Source organism: Frieseomelitta varia, unplaced genomic scaffold (assembly GCF_011392965.1).
Source record: "Frieseomelitta varia isolate USP_RPSP 00005682 unplaced genomic scaffold, Fvar_1.2 scaffold_471, whole genome shotgun sequence".
NCBI classification, from domain to species: domain Eukaryota; kingdom Metazoa; phylum Arthropoda; class Insecta; order Hymenoptera; family Apidae; genus Frieseomelitta; species Frieseomelitta varia.
In genome coordinates, this window is record NW_025110225.1 from 188,722 (window position 1) to 207,218 (window position 18,497).

The 18,497-nt window shown below is 26.8% G+C and overlaps 6 protein-coding genes across 16 annotated transcripts; 3 read left to right on the forward strand and 3 right to left on the reverse strand.

Annotated features, from left to right (window-relative positions):
• The first annotated feature begins 1,383 nt into the window (after positions 1-1,383).
• On the forward strand, positions 1,384-3,937 carry LOC122532781 (5'-AMP-activated protein kinase subunit beta-2). Of its 8 annotated transcripts, XR_006307572.1 has the most exons (6): positions 1,385-1,608; positions 1,934-2,142; positions 2,235-2,513; positions 2,599-2,829; positions 2,925-3,138; positions 3,684-3,937. XR_006307572.1 is itself a non-coding variant. In XM_043661858.1 (5 exons), exons 2-5 carry the CDS (start codon positions 1,951-1,953, stop codon positions 3,069-3,071), a joined length of 849 nt encoding a protein of 282 aa, XP_043517793.1. In that variant the 5' UTR covers positions 1,384-1,608; positions 1,937-1,950; the 3' UTR covers positions 3,072-3,273. The 8 variants fall into 8 exon arrangements, 7 of the variants coding, with proteins under 7 accessions (XP_043517793.1, XP_043517794.1, XP_043517795.1 ...); XM_043661858.1 differs by lacking the exon at positions 3,684-3,937 and having other exon boundaries at positions 1,384-1,608; positions 1,937-2,142; positions 2,925-3,273; XM_043661859.1 differs by lacking the exon at positions 3,684-3,937 and having other exon boundaries at positions 1,384-1,603; positions 2,925-3,273.
• On the reverse strand, positions 2,547-4,915 carry LOC122532779 (pancreatic triacylglycerol lipase-like). 3 transcript variants are annotated; one of them, XM_043661852.1, is made up of 6 exons: positions 4,787-4,915; positions 4,475-4,637; positions 4,255-4,403; positions 4,010-4,186; positions 3,661-3,936; positions 2,547-3,603 (listed from the first exon to the last, which is right to left on the reverse strand). In XM_043661852.1, the coding sequence occupies exons 2-6, from the start codon at positions 4,579-4,581 to the stop codon at positions 3,365-3,367; spliced, it is 948 nt and encodes a 315-aa protein (XP_043517787.1). In that variant the 5' UTR covers positions 4,582-4,637; positions 4,787-4,915; the 3' UTR covers positions 2,547-3,364. The 3 variants fall into 3 exon arrangements, with proteins under 3 accessions (XP_043517787.1, XP_043517788.1, XP_043517786.1); XM_043661853.1 differs by having other exon boundaries at positions 4,736-4,824; XM_043661851.1 differs by having other exon boundaries at positions 4,475-4,798.
• Positions 4,916-4,940: 25 nt separating this feature from the next.
• On the reverse strand, positions 4,941-7,079 carry LOC122532778 (F-box only protein 22-like). Its single transcript, XM_043661850.1, has 5 exons — positions 6,755-7,079; positions 6,436-6,596; positions 6,041-6,347; positions 5,580-5,968; positions 4,941-5,511 (listed from the first exon to the last, which is right to left on the reverse strand). The coding sequence occupies exons 1-5, from the start codon at positions 6,919-6,921 to the stop codon at positions 5,438-5,440; spliced, it is 1,098 nt and encodes a 365-aa protein (XP_043517785.1). The 5' UTR covers positions 6,922-7,079; the 3' UTR covers positions 4,941-5,437.
• A 140-nt stretch (positions 7,080-7,219) lies between these two features.
• On the forward strand, positions 7,220-10,258 carry LOC122532776 (zinc finger protein 93-like). 2 transcript variants are annotated; one of them, XM_043661847.1, is made up of 4 exons: positions 7,220-7,585; positions 7,668-7,835; positions 7,911-8,783; positions 8,889-10,258. In XM_043661847.1, the coding sequence occupies exons 1-4, from the start codon at positions 7,400-7,402 to the stop codon at positions 10,077-10,079; spliced, it is 2,418 nt and encodes an 805-aa protein (XP_043517782.1). In that variant the 5' UTR covers positions 7,220-7,399; the 3' UTR covers positions 10,080-10,258. The 2 variants fall into 2 exon arrangements, with proteins under 2 accessions (XP_043517782.1, XP_043517781.1); XM_043661846.1 differs by having other exon boundaries at positions 7,221-7,585; positions 7,911-10,258.
• A 765-nt stretch (positions 10,259-11,023) lies between these two features.
• On the forward strand, positions 11,024-12,586 carry LOC122532777 (sphingosine-1-phosphate phosphatase 1-like). The gene is made up of 4 exons (XM_043661849.1): positions 11,024-11,489; positions 11,564-11,765; positions 11,850-12,074; positions 12,146-12,586. The coding sequence occupies exons 1-4, from the start codon at positions 11,027-11,029 to the stop codon at positions 12,561-12,563; spliced, it is 1,308 nt and encodes a 435-aa protein (XP_043517784.1). The 5' UTR covers positions 11,024-11,026; the 3' UTR covers positions 12,564-12,586.
• A 796-nt stretch (positions 12,587-13,382) lies between these two features.
• LOC122532780 (PIH1 domain-containing protein 1-like) lies at positions 13,383-15,001 on the reverse strand. The gene is made up of 7 exons (XM_043661854.1): positions 14,757-15,001; positions 14,614-14,689; positions 14,358-14,540; positions 14,131-14,303; positions 13,809-14,054; positions 13,597-13,740; positions 13,383-13,526 (listed from the first exon to the last, which is right to left on the reverse strand). The coding sequence occupies exons 1-7, from the start codon at positions 14,817-14,819 to the stop codon at positions 13,470-13,472; spliced, it is 942 nt and encodes a 313-aa protein (XP_043517789.1). The 5' UTR covers positions 14,820-15,001; the 3' UTR covers positions 13,383-13,469.
• Between the last annotated feature and the right edge of the window lie 3,496 nt (positions 15,002-18,497).

Consider the following 18,497-nt stretch of genomic DNA (forward strand, 5'->3'; position numbering starts at 1 on the left):
CAACATAGCATCTTTTTGAATTTCGCGGTGTCTCTTTAATGCCCTAAGCTTCTCTTGGAATCAACCAATGACTTGTTGAACAAAGAATATCAATACTTTCGAATGAATTCATTTCAAAAGAAACAAATAAAATAGCGATCAAAATCAAAAATCAAATGTCGTTTTGAAAGTTCATGATACGAATTATCAGTATGTAAATATAATAATCAAATGATCAAATAGAGGGCAAGAAAAATAATTCAGTAATAAATTATAATAATATTCCATACGTTATTAATACATTGTTGAGTGATTAAATCGTCTTTTCGTATAGAAGCATTCAAAAATTGCTGGCCAACTTTAAGTAAAAATGTATATGTAAATGAAGTTAGCAGTAATATGAAAGGATGACGATGAAAATATTTATTATGCAGTTAGGACATCTTAATTGAACAGTTTTCGAAAATAGATTAATCTCATATTTGAGATTGCAAACTAATTTACACAAGATGTATTGTTGGACAAGAGTTGGAATACATAAATAAGATTCAGTTGATTTATAGAAAAAGCAGTGTTCGCCTAGGATGTTTTTGGTAGTATTTATATATAATTTATATATAAATATTTATGTATATCTACTATATTATAAATATAATTATATTTATAATAATATATATATAATTATATTATATATAATATCTACTATATTATTATAAATATAATTAGTACATAATTAAATTAATTCTTTTATACAATTCTTTTTATTTTAAATTCTAGATGTTTTAGGCAATGTAAAAAATAAAAATTTAAATTGCTTTCCGCAAAAATTGGTACTTCTACGTTTCATTTTAATGGTATAAATTATCAATTAAAATAAATTATATCAATTGAATATTCGTAATATAATTACATATATACATATAATTACATATTTCTCCGTTTCATAAGTATTGTAATTTTTACTCAAAATCAAATTATGCCTGCATTTTATACGAAGACATATCATTTAACTTAAAATATAAAATAAAATCTTCTTCAGATTTTTCTCGTTTTTTAAACAAGAAAATTGATTTTTTTTTTTTAACGATTTGAAGTTTAAAACAAATAATCTTTCTTAGTTCATTAATTCAATGAATATGACCTAACTAATTAGGTTATATTTAATTAAAATAATGTTTCTTTTTATATAAGTTACTGTTTAAAATTATAGTTTCAATTGATTATTTGATAAAAACAAAATAATACAAATGAAAACACTGTTTAGAATTAAAATAGTATTTATATATCATGTGTGACAATAATTATATTATAATATGTATTGAATATAATGTAATTTGTATGTCGCTATAGTAAATAGAGGGCGTAAGAAAAATTGGTTTTTTTGTGTTGGTACTTCAAGATGTGAATCGTAAATAAAATTCTATCATTGATTAGGAATAATACACGATGTCGGTGTTCCATATTATGTCATGTTTATTCAATACTGAAACTTTGAATACATGAATAATATATCTATTCATATACAAATAATGATTCAAAATCGAAAGTGCAAAGAGAGCGTTACTTTCGCATTCCGTTTTCCTATATATTTCATCAGCTTTGCCGATAAGAAGATCTTCAACAAGTGAGGTAGCCATTTTTAGTCAAATCTTATGGAATCATTACTTTTATTGTACCGTTCTGTGACATTTTGATTTTTTACAGTATTTGATTTGTGATTCAAGAATAATGTATGTACAAATTAGACAATCTCAATGAAAATGAAATAATAATAATTTAAAGTTTGACCGTCATTTTATTTAAACAAAATAAAATTTCTTTAAATTTTTAGATCCTTGTAAACAAAATAAATTTTAAGGAAAAGTGAAACTGCAGTTATAGTTTCCAGTATATTCTTTTAGTGATTCGCGACAAATTAGTAAATAATTCAATTATGAACTTTATCTTTGTGTAGTAGGAATTATAATCATAATGGGTAATGCTGGAAGCAATCAACCAGTTAGTCATCATCACAGTAGTAACACAAACAGAGAACGTCATGTTAAAGAATATCCTCCACCATCGCCAGGGAAAGAAGGTCACGCTTTTGTTTTTGATAAAAAGCCAAGCCAAAAATTAGTTTTCCAATCGTCTCATGAAGATGAAGAATCTTATTTTGCCAAAGTATTTTTAATAACTCATTATTATTTTATCTATAAACTTCTAAAAAGTTTAAGTTCTATTTAAAAATTTCTTTAATTTTTTTTTATTAATAGACTAACACTCAACAAGATGGAGAAGAATTTAGTTCTCAACGTCCACGTTCTAATACAGTGTCAGAAGGAACCAAGGTAACAGACAGCAAAGTGCTACCAACAGTTTTTAAATGGGAGGGAGGTGGTAAACAGGTTTATATCAGTGGAACTTTTACTGGATGGAAAACTTTACCAATGGTTAAGAGTCATGGTGATTTTGTAACAATTATTGATTTGCCAGAGGGTGAACATCAATATAAGTTTTTTGTTGATGGTGAATGGAGACATGATCCAGATATAGTAAGAAATAATTTTTTCTAATCTTAAATAATATTAAAATATACATTAATTTTTATATGCTATAATTAAAACATTTGGTTGATAGAAAATTGTTGATAATGGTATGGGTTCCAAGAATAATTTGGTATCTGTCAGAAAATCTGATTTTGAGGTCTTCCAAGCTCTTGCAAAAGACAGTGAAAGTGTTACTAGTAGTGCTCAAACAGAATATGGACAAGAAATTCCTCCACATAAACCCTGGGAGAAAGTGGCTGGACCACCAATATTGCCACCTCATTTGCTTCAAGTTATTCTTAATAAAGATACTCCTTTATCTGTAAGTTTACAAAAAATTATTAACTATTATTATATTATATAACATTTTAATCTGTTACAAAATAGTAATATCATTTTTACCAATATCAATTTTAGTGTGAACCAACACTTTTACCAGAACCAAATCACGTTATGTTAAATCATTTATATGCTTTAAGTATTAAGGATAGCGTAATGGTTCTATCGGCGACGCATCGTTATCGCAAAAAATATGTTACGACTTTATTGTACAAACCAATTTAAGATTATTAAGTTATTCTCATAGTTATTGGCAACTGTTAGTTACATCGAATCAAGGCGTATTTTGTAGATAAGATAAAATATCAACGTTTCAAACATTTGGAAATTTCAAATATTTGGAAATTGACAAACCATAAAGTTTCTTGTATTTGAAATGTTAAATAATGTAATTATTATTTATTAAAATGAAATATTTTCCACTAGATATCTTGCATATATCATTTTCATTAATATATTTTATTCTATAACAGGTTTTATATATAATATGTTTTACTTTTAAATATTAAATATTTTATTTAAATCATATTATCAGTTATTTCCATTTGATCAGTGTAAGGAGGCTCAGATCTTGTTTTGAGAAAATAAGTTCCAGTAGTCATCTTATCAACATGTTCTCCCATCAGTGTAGTTTTAGAATAATTGCAACTTGCTTGCATAAATTGATCCCAAGTATCGCATTTATTCGCCACAAATCCAGTTTTAGAACCAATACTTTCGGTAAAATATACGTGTGCTCGACCGTGGCTACATGCTTCTATAGAAAAAGGAACATAAATATATTTATTTCTAAAATATATAAATAATTTGTTACCTATTATTTCTGGAATACAACAGCAACCAGGTTGAACAGGGGTTCCTCCATTTGGGTAAAAATCTACACTTCCTAAAGGTTTTAAATAACCTAAGACTCCACCACATGAATGAATAATATCAACAAATATAGCGTCCGTAGGATCTAGTCGAGTTTTATCCGATGTAAGCAAATGAAATCCTGGTAGAGCAGGATCTAAACCAGTTATTCTTCCTAAGCGTCCGAAAGTTACTAAACTTCCGGTATTACCAGCTACATGCGCTCCAAGAGAATGCCCTTTGTAAAATAATAATAAAAATATAAAAAATGTAGAATAATTACATTTTAAATTCATATTAATAATATATACCAAGAAAATGAATATTTTCGGTTTTAAGTCCTGTTTCTGCGACTAAGAAATCGATAAATTCAGCAGTTATTCTTCCCACTCTTTCTGTATTTCTCATTGGCCCAAGATAGAACGTGCTTGCAGCCAAAGGTTGCCAATCAACCATAATGATATTAAAATCATTATATTGTAAATATGCTATATAATTATAACACACGACAACGATTGTTTAGAATTATGCTCTTAAATGTTTTAAATTATAATACCTTCTTTCATATTGATGAGACCAGCACTCATTACACTTGATTTCCATCCATGTGTTATAAATTTAGTTTGTCGAGACGGATCAAAATCAGAGTTTTGAAGTCCTTTAGTATCATTAATATATAATTGAGAGCCATTTTCTGGAGTAGATCTTGAAATATATTTAGATTTCAAAGAAATTGTAAAATATATTTTTATAAATATATAAATTTTATTAAATACCGAGTATGAAGAATATAAGAAACTTGTGAGTCATCAAAAATGCCTCGTTCATCATTTTCTGTATATTTCAATACTGCAACTTGTGGTTGATCATTTCCATCAGGCATAAAAAGCCAGTCCACTCCATATCCATCATACCTTTCTCGCAGTCCGCTATTCCATACTTCACAAACCACAAAATTAAATAAAATAACAGACATAACTACAAAGTATGTAAATAAATTTAATATAATCATTGTTTCACTTTTAAATATATCGTACTTATTGTTAAAAAATTATAATAATATTAAAATAATTATGCAAAACTCTCACGCAATGAAGATTTTGATGCACAAGTATTTATATATCCGTACTTGACTTCATTAAATGACGAAAACTTCAAAGTACAACCTTATAAACCCTGACAATATCATACTAAATATAAACAAACTCTCGTACGGCCCAGTTTTTTTTTATTTTATCTTTACCCCGGTATCACATGCGGAAATACTATCAGGTGATTGTCTGGCGATGTTTTAAACATTATAATTGTATTCAAAGAGGTGCAGGTTTTTGTCCAATTAGGATATGCTTGTCGGATATGCTAGGTGTTTTCATATCACGTTAAAATAGTAACGCATACAAAATATTTAACAAGGTTGTTGTTTTCCATACTGATTATTTAAAAATTGCCTTTATCATTCAGGAAATCCATTTTTTAAGATAAATAAAAAAAGTTTCATATTAACGACTTTTTTTACAGGGAAATAACAAATTAGAGAGCAACATAAAAAAATTTATACAAACATAAAATACATTATACGTTATACATTAATGTATATCGTCGTCACGCAACACATTTTTTCATTTAGTTCAGTCATAATTGTTGAGTTTTTATATTACAATTAACAATGTCTTTAAGATATTGTTTTAATTGGTCATTCTGATTTTTTTTGTTATAAATTCAAATCAATTTTACAAATTTTAGCCGTATGTAATTATTAAAAAAACGGTTGATCTTTCGTGATACCAATATTCTTTTGTATCATTAAAATTCTCTGAAAAAATAAATATAGAGTTTTTCATTATTATAATAACATTTATAGTTATAATAAAAGCTACTTACTGCTTGGTATTGTAGTTTCTCCGAATTCCCCATCACCGAAACAACCTACTAACGGTACTTCTGGAAATAATTTTTTGAAAATAGTAGACTCCACATCCCGTTCATTGAACATATTTGTTCCACGTTCACAACATGCAAACATGAAACCCATGGAATATTTTCTTAAAGAAATATGACTTTTAAATGATTCCAATTTCTGTTCAACTAGTGCCTTAGTATTGCAATCATCATCCATAACTATAGACCATGAATCTACTGATCCAACTATAGTAATTCCAATACAATATGCAAATGTAACACATTTCTCATCATGAATAGGATTTTTTGAATTACATACATATAAATCCTTGACTACTCCTCCCCACACTGAAGGTCTGACTGTTGCATTACTAAATATAAAAATATCATAACATTATTATAATATATTATAATATTATATATTATGGAATTTAGAATTTTACCATAATTGTAATACACCTGCAGCTTCTCGTGCTAGAGCACGACCTGCTTGATTACAAAATAGTAGAAGGCATTTAGATCTATTTGTTTCATGTTTGGCAAGAGTTAATCTCATTTGTTCATAATATTGTGCAAAATCATTTTTTGAAACAATCGTAATTACTTTGATTGTTACATTAGGTATTTCAGGTAGAAATGCACACACTCTTTCTTCAAGGATTGTTTCCATTTCTGCATTTTCAATAAGTATACCACATGTGCCCAATGTTACAATTTCACAACTTTGTGGAAGAATTTGACAAAGACAATCTTGATATAAGCAAATATAATTATTAAAAGCAAAATCAAATGTGTATCTCAAAATGAAAAAAAATTGAGGCATAATTTAAATAAATACCTTGCCTAACATTTCTTTTATGTGGAGCTTTAAAAACTAATCCTAATGTAGGTTTGTTCCGTAATTTTTCTATAACTTTAAGATATTTTTTACCCCAATTTATTAAACAGATAGGACCTCCCCTAGTTCGTTTTTCATCATTTGCCACTTCTAACCAGGATCTGAAATACAAAGCCCTATATAGTAAAAACTACACAGTAAAACCTACATTTTATAAGTTTCTATGAAGCTTGTTTCTTTTGAATAAATAAATTTTTGACAATGAATTTTTTTTTATTTGGAATACAAACACTTAATACAGTATTAAATATTTTCACACCTGCAAACCATTGATGCATTCGATAAATCTATCCAATTCAGATATTTAAATACAATCCTTAAAATATCATAGGTTAAGTACCGATCAGTGAGGTGCTTTTTTCTCTCTTTAACATTCGGTGTATTACTATCGTCTTCATAACTTCTTTTTGTTGGTAAATTTTCCATTACTTGATTGTATAATATAATAAAATTGCTTTGTTTTTTATATAATTTGACAAACAGTTACTTTTTAAATGTCTCAACAGTTCAAACCACTATTTACGTATTTATTCTCTCGTTATGCTTGCTTATGTCATGAACAAGTGAAATAAACAGATTACCATTGTATTTATATTCCTTCTCTTTTCTTAATGTTTGATCTACATTTAAAGATAAACTTGAACTATATATTGTAATAAACAATGATAACAATAATATTGAAAGATCATTATTTTGAAAAAATAATTATGCCTAAGGTATATTAAATTTTCACAATTATCATAGAAACTCTACCACAGACATTGATGAACTTTCGCAGGAAAAAGAAATAACGTGTGTGATAGTAAATGCTAGCGCATCACATCTGAATTATGATCTTTCGTTGACGATTGTAAAAAATTTGAATGTAAATTTCTAGTTAAACATTTAGTTTAACTAAAATCCAATGGAAGTCGAAAATAAAGCAACAATTTTATCAAATGACTGTGGCAATGTTTGCCGTGTTTGTCTTGCAACAAATCAAAATAACCAATATATTTTCGATGGTAAGCGTATCGTTTTTGATGGTAATTTGATTAACGAAGATATAATTGATTTGTCCGAAAAACTTCGTTTGTGTACCGGTGTGGAGGTCAGTTTAATTCCAATGCTATTCTTTTTCCTCAAATTTTTTTTCTTTGTTTTCTATATTTTTTATAATTCAATCTTGATAGATATTGGAGAATGATGGTTTACCTTCCACTATTTGCACAAAATGTATATTAAAAATCAATGATGCCCATGAATTAAGAAAGCAATGTCAACAATCTGATATCCGATTAAGAGAATTGTATGGTAAAGTGGAAAAAATTTATAACATCAATTTATGTAAGACTACAAAAGTAAGTACTGACATATTTGTAAATAAGGAATGTAATATTACAAAATTGCTTAATTTTCACTTTATTATTTATTAGGATCAATATTGTCAGACTAATTATTCATTTACTTCTGATTTAATCAAAATTGAAAACAATTCATTTTCTGCAATGGGTTATAATTCCTATCCAACGGTAATTCTTAATTCTGATACTAAAGACATAAAAGATCATGAAGTGATTAATGAATCAAAGTATACAGAAGAAAAAGAATCCAATAGTAACCGAAATAAACAAAAAGCTTATATCAAATGTAAGCAAGCAGAATATGAAAAAAATATTACAGGGAAGGAAGTTTATCGAACAAGAAGAATGACAATGTTTAAAAGAGTAACATCTATAGAAAATTTAAAAAATCACAAAGAACGACAAAGGCAATATATAAAAAAGAATACAGTTATTAAATGGGATAATGCAGCAGATATAAACAAAGTAGATTCTCGAAGTTCTTATAATTGTCCAAAATGTACCAGGTGTTATTCCACCAAAAGGTCTTTGGATAGACATATATTAACTCATGACGAAAAAAAATTTACATGTGATAAATGTAACAAATACTTTTTTCAACTTGATAAATTAATACAGCATACTAAACTACATATTGTTAAGGAAAAACCTAAACCAGTATTATGTAAAATATGTAACAGAAATTTTAGGAAAACTGATACTATGGTAAGACATTTAAATGTTCACAAAAGAACTAATCCAAAGGAAGTCTTCTCTATTCTGAAAGAAATTAGAGATAAAAGAAAATTGGAGAACATAATTGAACCAGAAAAAAGAGAAGTGGGAAATAATAAAGATGAAAAAGAAACGGAGGAAGAAAATATTAGTGAAAGTATTACTTCACATGTCCTTAAAAGAAAGTCTTTAGAATCTAAAGATAAAAAGTCTAATTCTTTATTATCAGAGGTAACTATTGAAAGCTTTGATTCTTCTGATTATGAAGTACCTTATCGATGTAACTACTGTACTAAGCGTTGTGCGAACGAAAAATTACTTCAAAAACATTTACAGATTCATATCGAAAAAAAATTTGTTTGTAACGTTTGTAATATGAAATTCTTCCGACAAGATAGATTAAACAGCCACAAGAATCGATATGGACACAATGAAGATTCAGCATTAGAAATACAAAAACCAAGTGATGACAAGTCAGCAATTAAATTAATAAATAGTTGGATTCGAGAGGAACTTGATTCAGATAATGAAGAAAAAGGTTTTCCTTGTAAAATTTGTGGAAAATCATATGATACGAAAAAATCTTTATTGAAACATCAATTGAGTATGCATAATATAGGAGAAAACTGCACATCGTGCGGTCAGATGTGTGCTTGTGAGGAAAAGGAGAAAGACCAACATAAATCAAACGAAAGATTAAAACCATATCGATGCGGAGAATGTAATAAATCCTTTGAGAAGGAAATTAAATTGCAAAAACATATAAGAATTCATGAACGTGCTAAAGAACAACAAGATGTAAATTTTAAGCGATTTTTATGTCATATATGTAGCAAAACTTTTAGACAAAATACAGGTCTCATGTTTCATATGAGAACGCACACAGGATACAAACCTCACGTTTGTAAATACTGCGGAAGAGGATTTACGTCAAATTCTAATTGCATTAATCATGAAAGAACTCATACTGGTGATAGACCATTTGTTTGTCATTTCTGTAGTGCTGCTTTTGCCAAATCATGTACACTTAAAGCACACATTACAACACATACGGGAGAAGCAAATTATCATTGTAAAACTTGCGGTAAATCATTTAGAAGATTAAAGTATTTGAAAGAGCACAAATTTACCCATACAGGAGAAAAACCATATGCTTGTAAAATTTGTGGCACTGCATATAGCCATTCTGGTAGTTTATTTGTACATGAGAAAAAGTGTAAAGCACAGTATAACAGCTATCAATCTAATTCAACACAAAATATGCAAACTTATTGTGAATCCGAGACGTCTTCACCAACTTCTATTATTACAGTTTTACCGCAGGTTTATCTAAATAATACTAATGCGATAAACACACAAAATAATAAAACTTATATCGACAATATCCAAAAAATAAATTCTCAGAATGTTGTTAATGCAAATGCTGTTAACACAACAGATTTGCATATACATACGAATTCGGATATATCTGATGTTTCTTTAGCTGTTAAAAGTTTTGCTCTTATTGGGCAGATGTTTCAATCCTAGATTAATACAATGAATGTTTGAATTTCAAATACATATTTCTGTGATAAAGTTTTATTTTATAAATATATTTCAGTTGTTAAGTGAAAGATATCTCGCATTGATAAAAAAGAATGATAAATGTATGAAATGTTTTTTTATTATATTTTTAAATTTAAATGCTTTATTACATTATAACTCGTTGTATACTTCATATATTGTAATATATAAGAATGGGGTTTATTTTATTTTGTAAGTTTTATAAATGTATATAGGATTCTGCAATCAAGGTGAAAGATAAATTATTAAATAAAAAATTATTAAATAAATTATTAGATAAAAACAATCTTTTTCCCATTAGATCTTTTCTTATTTAATTACATATACTCTGGATCTTTTTTTTTCTTGTAAATATTAATATCAATATGCATATCTTTATATCGAGATTGATACATATCTTAATCGAGATGCAACTATCGATTTTATTGTAGGACAACCATAAAGTCATTGATTTAGCTTGAAGTTGGCGAATCTAAGTTGCGGCATTTCTGTAACTATATGTACTTTATGGAATATGTATACGTACAATAATGTGCTACAAGAGTTGGGAGTGATAAAAAGTGTCGTGTTTAAAGATGTATACAAGTATCATAAATTTTGCGGTTATCTGAACACGTTTAAACTACTCGAATATCTTTTCTTTAAATTTCATACGTTTCAAATAAAAATTTTAAAAGAATTACATTTCTTGTAAATAATTTGGTGAATATTCAATAAATTAATTAACATTAACGCGGTAGATTTAGATTAAATTATTTGCACTTTATTAATTTTTCTACCCGATTCTAATTTATGTAATTTAATGAATTCATCATTGTCGCATTCATATAATCAATTTATTTAGTAAGTTAATAAATTACCAAATAAAATGTTATTCTTGCGATGAAACTTGTATATTATACGTAGAAACTATGTGGTCAGAAATTGTAGAATATTTAAAAGATGCGTCTTTAGTAGCAAAAATACAAAATTGTTTTGGTGTTAAAATACATTATACTAGAACTTTGAAAGAACATTGTAAGAAAAATTCGTGTTCGACAATCCATGATACTAATTGTCGAAATACTGAATGCAATTCAAATAGTTGTCAATTTAAACCTGAGGGAGCGAAAGAAAATGGTTATACTATAACGGGAAAGAGATCTCTTTGTGGGGCTAAAACAAGTATATACACGAGTGATAAACAAGAACAATCATTTGTCTTTAATTCGAATCATACTATAACAAATTACTTTTGGTATTATTTGTTTTTATTTGGGACAGAATTAGGGGATGAAATATTTTATTCTACATTTATACCTTTTTGGTTCTGGAATATTGATGGTGCAGTGGGTAGAAGAGTTGTTTTAGTATGGGCTATTATTATGACAACAGGTATATTATTATTAAATAAAATTTAATAAATTTTATTTCTAAGTATAGTTGCATTATAAAATATTTGTATATAGGTCAAATATTAAAAGATGTTATATGTTGGGCAAGACCTGCATGTCCTCCAGCGGTTAGATTACAAGTAAAATGGTCAGAAGAATACGGAATGCCATCTACTCATGCTATGATTGGTATATCGATACCATTTAGTGTAGTATTATTTACAATGAATAGATATATCTACCCTGTTTCTATTGGTTGGACAATTGCAATTCTGTGGTAAGTGACATATTGTTCCCTAACAATAGGTTGATTAAAATTAATAAAAGATTTTAAATACAATTGTCATCATTTATTTGAAAGGTGTACACTTGTGTGTATGAGTAGACTATATCTGGGTATGCACACAGTGTTAGACATTTTAGCAGGCTTAATATTGGCCATTGCACTGATGATTCCATTAGTACCTTTAGTGGATTTTACAGATTATTATATTCTTTCAAATATTTGGGCTTTAGCAATTTTGATTGCCATTAGTATAGCCATCATAGTTTATTACCCATGCAGCAGGAAATGGACACCAACCAGGTAATTTACATAATAATTTTAAATTTTACAAATACATCAATTTGGTTATGACGGTCAGTTTCTTATTCTAGAGGTGATACTACTATGGTAGTATCTGTTACTACTGGAGTTCATTTAGGAGCTTGGCTTAACTATAATACTGGAGCTATGATAGCTCCTATAAAATCACCACCATATGATATTATATGGCCAACTTATTCAATGTTTGGTTGCATGATACTTAGAACAATACTTGGATTTTGCAGTGTTTTTGCAACAAGAATTGTTTGCAAATCTCTTAGTTATGGAATAATGTGTGCCATATTAAGAGTTAATTCTAAGGACCTTATGAAAAGTCAAAATTATTCTGAAGATAAAAATAAGGTTCTTGTTGATCTAGTCTACAAATATGTGACTTGTTTTATGATAGGTGTAAATACAGTATATCTCTTGCCAAATGTATTTTCCATGATCGGAATCGAACGACCGACATTTTACACAGAAATATAAAACATTTTTTTCACATATAAAAAGGGTGCATTTCTTTTAGTATAAAATGAATAAAAAATTATAGTCGTACAAATCATTCCAATATCAATACTTGTGATATTGCTTTTTATGTATATACATATAGATATATATAAAGGGTTGTCCAGAAAATAATAATACCCATTTTAAAATAATGACGATTTCAATGTATTTTAAAAAGTTTTCTTTATTTCTAATCTTTAGTATATATACTTAGTTATTTTTCAATACAGTCATCATCCCCCTTTGTATACTTATCGTAACGTGAGACGAATTTTTATATATCAACCTTGAATTTACATAATCATGTGTTGTACGCTGTACTTTAAGTAGTCGTTTTCAGCAACATGTTGACTCCACAAAAACTCAAATTTGTAAAAAGATAACAATTATTCAATCCAAGTATTAATTGTAATGCGGCATTCTTTTGTACTAGCATTTTCAAAAAGTGTATGGCAAATTGCCTTCCGTTATAGGTTGAATAATTAATTCTCATCATTACTTCAAACGCATGAAGCAACAACAATACTAGTTATTTAATATAAAATTTGGTTTATGTCAACATATGAAGGAAACTACCTAACCTTCTAGAAATACATTTCATAGTTATTATATGTAAACAAGCATTACTTTCTGTGTAACCTTCATTGTGTATATATAAATGTATAAATGTAGTATATATATTTGTATAGTTGTTACAATGTATGAGTTAGACATCACAAATCTTGTTTCACATTTGTTAATCTATATTGTTCATATATATTAAAATTTTGTTTTGTTGGTAAGAGAAATAGATTGAAATAATTAATAATAAAATTTATATTTTACTTTTTTACAATATAAATAAGTGTTAAACTGTTTTTTGTTATAATAAAATAATTGATTAAATTAACTTGTTTTAATGTTTCCTAAAACTGTTTCCACAGGCATATCTAATCTTAATATCTGTGAAAGATATAAATAAATTGTTGTAATATTATAAAGAAATTTAATTATAATAAATTAATGTTCTTACTCTGTAATTGTTGTCTAGGACACATTTTGTTTGTGTTATATTTATGATATATGGAACTGATAAATCATATGTGAAACCAGTTTTATCAATAGTAATTACGATACGATCTTGATTAAGAAGTACTTCTATCTCCTCTTTTGTAATCTGATTTAAATGAAAACACTAATAATTAGCCAATATTTACATTGAATATAAAATTTGAATTATCTTACCCCACTAGGTATTTGAAATAAACCAATCAAATGTACAGATGTTTCTTTTAAACATTTCAGTAATGTATAATTCTGTTTTAAATTAACAACAGTATCTGAAGAAACAATTTTTAATTTATTTTTATTTTCTTCCTCATAAATATCTTGAACAGGAGTATTAATTTCTTCAATTAATTGTTTCTCAGTTTGTGTGCAAGTTCTTGGCTTACGATCTTCAATTCTGTGTTGTTGTAATTTTCCTAAAACCTGTTTAATTTTTTAAATTTAAATTTAAGATTAATTTCATCTTATTTACATGTATTCAATTAGAAAATAAACATACTTTTTTATTTTTAAGAATTACGTAATCCTCTGTATTTAATGTTTTGTCAAATTTGTTTGATACACCATCCATTACAACTGATATCGTGAAAAGTAAAAAATTTTTATTTGTTTGGCATTTCTCAAAATATATTGTATTAATAACAATATCATATGTCAAACAAAGAGATCCACCTAAAATATTACATGAATTAGATCAATTAGTATTATTCTTTTCATACAATATACCTTTATCAGTTTCAAATCTTTCACTTCCAATACTCATAGGTATGACAAATTCTGGATTTTCTTGTGACAATATTTCAAAAAGTTTTGCATCTGATATATCATCAGGTGATGGTATTTTGTCAGATGTACATATGTTTAAGAATATTTTTTCTCCATTATCACTTCTTGTTTTTACACATATACCTAGAATATACATATAGGAATTATATATTTGATGAATATTGTTGTTTTTATTAATATTACTAATAGAAATTACCTGGTGTAGGTTGAATAGTGAAGAAAGGTTTAAAATTAGATTGTTCTTCTAACATATCATTTTTTGGTGTATTTCCCTATGAAAATAAAAGATTTACATAGATATTGATTTCAATACGAAGTTCAAAAATTATCGTTACTTACAGGTAGTATTAGGTTTTTCATTAATATTGTATCATCTATATCTAAGAATGTTGGGTTATTCATGATTAATATTTCTATTTATTTACAATATAATATTTCCTAAGCAATATTAGAAATAAGATATTTTCGTATAATTTTTACTTTATGCTTTTCAGGTATGAGCATCGACTAAAGACAGAACTGACATTATATGAAACGAGTCTCACGTTCTGAAATATTCTGAAATCAGTTTTAAAAGAATTGTAGCGACCTCTACTTCGAAGAATTTAGATCAACGACATCTATGTTCCGTCGAGATGTGTATTTAATATAAACAATAGAATATTTAAAAATAGCTATTAATTTTATTATCACCATGGAAATGTTTACTGACACTTATATATATTGTAGCCATAGTAGAAATTCTTCATTCGTTATTTAATTTTCATTCATAGAAATTATTCGTTATTTAACTTCTATTATGTAATCTTCATTAAATTATTAGTAATTATATATTTTGTGATATTGATAATATTTTTATATAAACGATTAAAATTAATTACGGAGTTATTATTTATTTGTAGTATTGTGATATAAATATAAATTATCATAATCACTACAGAATTAGTGTTTGTTGCCCTCTGCGATTTGCAACGGCGAACATATTTAGCTTAATCAAAGATGCATTGCACAGACGAGATATATGGATAGACTTGACGACAGACGAGGTATATGAATAGACCTCGCATACAATGTATTTTTTCCCATGATTGAAAAGTCTCAGGACTCCTTTACCATTTTCGTGTCACATTCTGTCATACCGATTCGGGCAAGTTTTGCACTGTAGCACTAGTAATGAAAATTAAAATTAAAAAATATGGACAGTATTGCCACATCTGCTTCGAGAATTATTTATTGAATTGAACGTGGTGATATTTCATCAATGAAGGAATATAATGATTTAAAACAAATTGATGGAAATTGTGATGAAAAATTTATTATATATTTGATTATTTACATCTAATTAAAGGTATTAGAAAAAATTGATTAAAATATATTTTTTAACAATATAATTAGATATGATGTTTTTTATTTATTTTAATGTGTACCTTCAGAGTTTGAGTGAATCCTGTAAACTCGATTTTATAAAAGCTTGGAAGTATCAAAGAAATTCCCACAAATATTGTTTGTTATATATTTGGTTCCACAAATAAAGTTATATTGTGTGGTGTAAATTATTTTGCAGATCGTTCGTTTCTGAAATTCTGAAGTCATTTGTTAAGACGAATTCAATGACTTGCATATAAGGTCATTTGTTGTTATAATTAAAAATTAATGAATTATTGTTTAAAACTCAGTGAAATGGCGAAAACAAATCATACTGGTAGTTTTAAGGACTCAATGTAAAGAGAAGATTTCAATTTTCAAGATCACAATTGATCTGATCATAAAAAAGTTGTTCAATGATGGAAAAACTTCTTTTTGGCGAGATGTTTGAATTTTTACAATTTTCGAGAAGAAAAGTATTTTTATTTTTACACTTGCTACATGATGTAAAAGTAAATATTTTTGAACGAAATAAACTCAGGATTATTAAAGTGGAAACTCTACTCTTTAAAATAAAATCAAGTTAATTGTTCTACAAATTTTTTCATGAAATTATAACCGTTTAAAGTATTGACAATTTTTTATCTTGTATATGAATGTTTTCGTTCTTCTTTAAAAATGTCTCATGACTTTTGTGTATTTGATTTAGACCAGAGTTTTTTTTATTTTTTATTCCAAGTCGTCATTACGTACAAAATGAGCGATTACAGCGCCCCAACGGCGAAATACATAACGTACTTCCTACGATTCTCGAAATAATCGATATTTCTCATGATCGATTTTTAAACGGAAATCATGGCGGAAGAAAGCATTCCACGTTTGTAAAGGAGAAAGTGTTATTCAGAAAATTCATCTAGAAAGAAGTACTCAGGTAAAAATTTATCAATAGTTGTTAGATTTATGTTTGTGTTTTGTATTTTTAAAATAAAAGGTGCATTTTTGGCTCGAACTCAAGGTATCATTTAACCAAATAATTATTACATATAATTTTCAACAATTAAAGAAATAATAGCATATAAACGTTTACACAGAATATACTATGCTAAAAGTTAGTTATAATTTTATACCAAAATTTAATTTCAATTCTAACCAGTACAAATATTGTAACCTTGTAATTGAGTAACTTTGTTACACACTAACTAACATTGTTACGTATTGTTATATATATGTGTATCTATATATTTGTACTGATTAGAATTGAAATTAAATTAAATTTTGGTATAAAATTAAATACAGTAAAATTATTATTTTAACTATTAAACATACATTATTAATAAATTATTGTTGAATTTAATGTAAGAATTGTTAAGAATTACGCAATATGAAATTAAAGAATCAACAAATAAATAGAAAATGTTATAATAAAAGTGTAATAATTTTATTATATGTCTTTATATATATATATAATTTTATTATAACATTTTTTACTTATTTCTTTAATTTCATATTGAGTAATTCTTAACAATTCTTATATTTCTTATATTAACTTCAATAATAATTTATTAAGAATGTATGTATTTAATAGTTAAAATAATAATTTTACTATATTTAATAGCTAAAATAATAATTTTACTGCACAATATAATAGAAGTTTTCATTTCTCAAATAAAACAAGGCCTAGAAGCTCGAAATCCGCGTTCAAAACAAAATAAACATAACGCTTACGTGTCTGTATAAGGCTCTTAATGTTGCACTTGTTTATTCTCGTGATTCCTTTTTGACTTTTTGTTACTACTTTGTCGATACAAGTCGAGACAAGTCATTTAGTACTGAATTTTGAGACAGTAACACGTGTTACATTGCATTGGGTTCGTAACTTTTTCTAATCTATTGATCTTTCGCGTCGAAATCGAATAAGATTTTGAAGCTTTTCGTGCTGATTTTTCTTCGACCATTGATTTTACTCTTACGATTACCGGTACCTTATCTCGTACGCTTTTTTGATAAAATTTGAAGTTGATTATCGTTTCATTTTTACATATTTGTCTCCATTTGACATATTTGTTTTAACTTTTTGTTTCTTTGTGTGCAGATTATTCCTTGGTTGCAAAGATAGACGCCACAATCATTAGTGGACAATCTGATGAACTTTTATGGAAAGTTGATAACATTTTATTCATTCTAGATAACATTTGCTACATAATTTCTATATATTTGAAGTATAATTCACAATACATAATTTCTTAATTACATGGGATAGGAAAAAGATGAAAATGGAAAAGATTAAATTAATTAATATTAATTAATATTATTTTTCGAGTATAGAGATTATAGTAGCGTAATGGTACATGCTTTCAAATGGATATATATTCTTGTGTTAGATTATTAAATTCAAAATTTTCGTACTTTACTATATTGTACTGTGCTATAATATATTTTTTCCGAACGCTGACACGCAATTAAATGATTCAGAGCAAGATTTTGCACGTGTATGATTTTTTAAATACATTTAGCCGTGAAATTTTGATTTACGCAAACATTTTCGAATATTTATAACGACGTTATATATTACTAACGTGCATACTTCACTTTAATAATGAACATTCAGAATACAGTTTCTATAAATATTGAGAAATATTTTATAATTTCCAACTAATATCTTTAATGCATACTCAAGTTTATAATCATTTTCTAAAAAAAATAGCAATATTTTCT